Source organism: Pteropus vampyrus, unplaced genomic scaffold (genome assembly GCF_000151845.1).
Source record: "Pteropus vampyrus isolate Shadow unplaced genomic scaffold, Pvam_2.0 Scaffold565, whole genome shotgun sequence".
In the NCBI taxonomy this organism is placed as follows: Eukaryota; Metazoa; Chordata; class Mammalia; order Chiroptera; family Pteropodidae; genus Pteropus; species Pteropus vampyrus.
In genome coordinates this window covers 98,719-101,601 of record NW_011889346.1, presented here as the reverse complement: position 1 = coordinate 101,601, position 2,883 = coordinate 98,719, and the positions used below count along the sequence as shown (strand labels likewise).

The 2,883-nt window shown below is 60.9% G+C and overlaps 1 protein-coding gene across 1 annotated transcript in view; it reads right to left on the bottom strand.

Annotated features, from left to right (window-relative positions):
* Window positions 1–405: 405 nt before the first annotated feature.
* LOC105308300 (insulin-like growth factor-binding protein 1) overlaps window positions 406–2,883 on the bottom strand; it is a 6,550-nt gene continuing 4,072 nt past the window's right edge. Inside the window, exon 6 of the mRNA XM_011384190.2 lies at window positions 406–493. Within this exon, the coding sequence (XP_011382492.1) occupies window positions 406–493 (88 nt within the window). The remainder of the gene's footprint in view (window positions 494–2,883) is intronic.

Sequence of the window (2,883 nt, the reverse complement as noted above, 5' to 3'; positions counted from 1 at the left end):
CGCGACAGGCGTCCTGAGCAGGGATCCCTGGCCGCAGCCTGTCAGGAGAGACGTCTGCTCCTGTGGTCAGGCCCCGTGTACCCAGCGCTGCGGGAGCTCAGGACGGCCAACGAGGCTCGGTCAGGAGGGCTGCCTTGTCGCCATTAGATGGCAAGGACCCCGGGTTCACACACCGGAGGGAGGAGCTCGGGGATGCCGAGCGCCCCGCGTGGGTGTGGGGTGCGTGTGGGTGTGGGGTGCGTGTGGGTGTGGGGTGCGTGCCTGCCGGCTCTGCCTCCCTGCAGGAGACGGGCGCAGACCCCATGCCCCATGTCCGGAGGCCCCCTGCCCGCCGGCCACTGGCATCTGCCAGAGCCTTGCCCAGAGCCGGTCCCCACTTGCCTCTGTCCAGCCCCTTCCTGCACCTCAGATGTGGCCCAGACTCTGTCCGGTCCCCAGAAAGCGCCCCCGTACTTGTCGCACTGCAGTCTCAAACAGGCGCACGTGAATGGAGCTGCGGACGCGGACGGGAGGCCAGGACAGCGAGGGGGGCCCTCAGGGGAGGGGCGAGCGCTGTGGCCGAACCATGGGGACCGGGACGCGGACGCGGACAGGGACGGCGACGCGGACGGGGACGCGGAAGGCCCGGGGCCGTCCTCCCTCCCATGTGCCTTTTCTCTTCTCTCTCATTTATTTTTTTGATTTTGAAAAGCTGACCCGGGAAGGGCTCTGACAGGGTGACTTTCAAGTGGCGACTGAAGGCGGCGAGGTCACAGGCTGTAGGACGCCGAGGGGCCCTCTCTAGCCAGAAGCAGCACGGATCCTGGGGAGGAGCCGGGGGACCGCGGGGCGTGTGCCCAGCCGGTGGGGGGACAGGCGCTGAGACCAGGGAGGGGCCAGTGCAGGGCCGGAGTGGGCAGGAGCCGAGAGTGGGGAGCGACACGGTGCAGTGGGGACAGAAGCCAGGCTGCGCGGAAGGCCGGAGAGCAGCCTTGGGCCCGGGGATCTGCGGCCCGGCGGGAGGTCGGCGGACTCTGAGGGATGGCAGCGCCTCGGAGCCACCTAAGGCGGTTTCCACGGAAGAGCCAATGGGAGGAGGCCGCTAGCGGGCGTGGGTGGCGGGAGGAGCTACCGGTGAGGCCCCCGCACCGCCACAGGGAGGCGCCCCTGGGACTCTCAGCGTCGCCCAGCGAGCAGCCCCGGGTGGCTGGGCGCGGACATGTGCAAACCGGCCTGACTGCCTCGGAACTGCCAGACGGTTCTTCCCAGCAGCTGTGCGAGGGTCCCCACCTGCTCACGCCCGCAGTCACCTGACATTTGAGCCAGGGCCCTGATGGGAGCCAAGTGGGTCTCACTGCATTTCCCTGGTGACCAGTGCCGAGCGTCTTCAGGTGCTTATGGACCGTGTAGGTCTCCTTTGGAGAATGTCTACTCAGATGCCGCGCCCACTCTTAACTGGGTTGTTTGTCTTTATATCTCTGAGTCGTAAGGTTCCTCATGCTCCGCAACTTGAAAATATTTTCTCTCTTGGGAGGAGTCTTCTCACTTTGTGATGGTGGCTTTTGAAGCACAAAAGTTTTTAACTTTGATATAAAGTCCGATTTACCTTTTTCTAAGTTTATTGCCTGTCTTTTTGATGCCAAATCCAAGATCATAAAGACTTGTCCCTATGTTTTCTTCTTAAAGTTTTAAGTTTTTGGCTCTCACATCTGGGTCTTTGATTTTGAATTGGCTTCAACTCCTTCCCCTGCCCGCGACTCTCCAGTTACAGGTGACTGCCCCGGCCCCATTTACTGAAAACACAATTTTATCCCCACTAAAGGGTCTTCTCTCCGCCATCAACATGTGGGTTTATTAATGGTCTCTCAAGTCCGTCTCTCCCGTCCATCTATACGTCCCCTTTTCCAGTGACACTGTCTTGACCACGCAAGGGTATGGGATGTTATCAACTGCTGTTTCTGAGTCTGTCGAGGTGATCATGTGATGCGGGGGCTTTTTTTATTCTATTGATATAATTTATTACATGAACTGACTTGGGAATGTTAAAACAACCTTGCACGTCTGAGGTAAATGCCACTTGCTCATGGTGAATGATTATTTTCATATGTTGCTTGAGTCAGTTCGCTAGTATTTTGTTGCGGATTTTGTGTCCACTTTGTTCAGATGTTATGATACTGAACCCTGGGTTCACAGATGGTTTCTGGGGCTTGGCTGCGGGGTCAGAGGGTGAAGGGGGAGACTCATGATGGGGACTGGAGTCGGGAAAGAGGTGACCTGAGGTGGGCCGAGGGTGGGGATGCAGCAGGGAGGCCCGGGTGGGACCCGCTGGGAGACCACCCAGGGAGCGAAGTGGCGGGAGCCCTTGGCAGGGCCGGGGAGGCAGAGTCAGGAAAAGCGAGCGAGCGGTGAGAAGGGGCCCAAGGAGCAGAGAGGACGTGGGCTCAAGGCTGAACCGTGCGAGCAGGAGGGGCAGGCGCGGCGCCGCCTGGAGGCGCCTCTCAGGCTCTGCAGAGGGCGGAGGCGGAGGGGAGGGGCGGCGGGGGCGACGGCAGGTGCTTCTCTCTGTGTGACAGAGGGGAAAAGCCCTCGCCTGTTTACGAGTGGGAAGGAAGGGGCGAATGGAGGCGGCGGGGCCAGCCAGGGGTGCCCGGCCAGGGGTGCCCAGCCCGGGGGTGCCCGGCCGGGGGTGCCCCAGCGGCCCTGCAGGAGTGAGGCAGGACCCGCAGATGGGAAACGGACCACGTGACCGCAGGGGGCTTCCAGAACATCCACAGCAGTAAAATGTTGCGAGTAGAACTTTTATTCCGAATACGTTACATTGTCAAAGTTTGACGACGTGTTCACAGGCAGCAACAGGGCCGCAAAGAGCTGAGCTTACTCAACATCCGCCCCGACCCGCGCGTT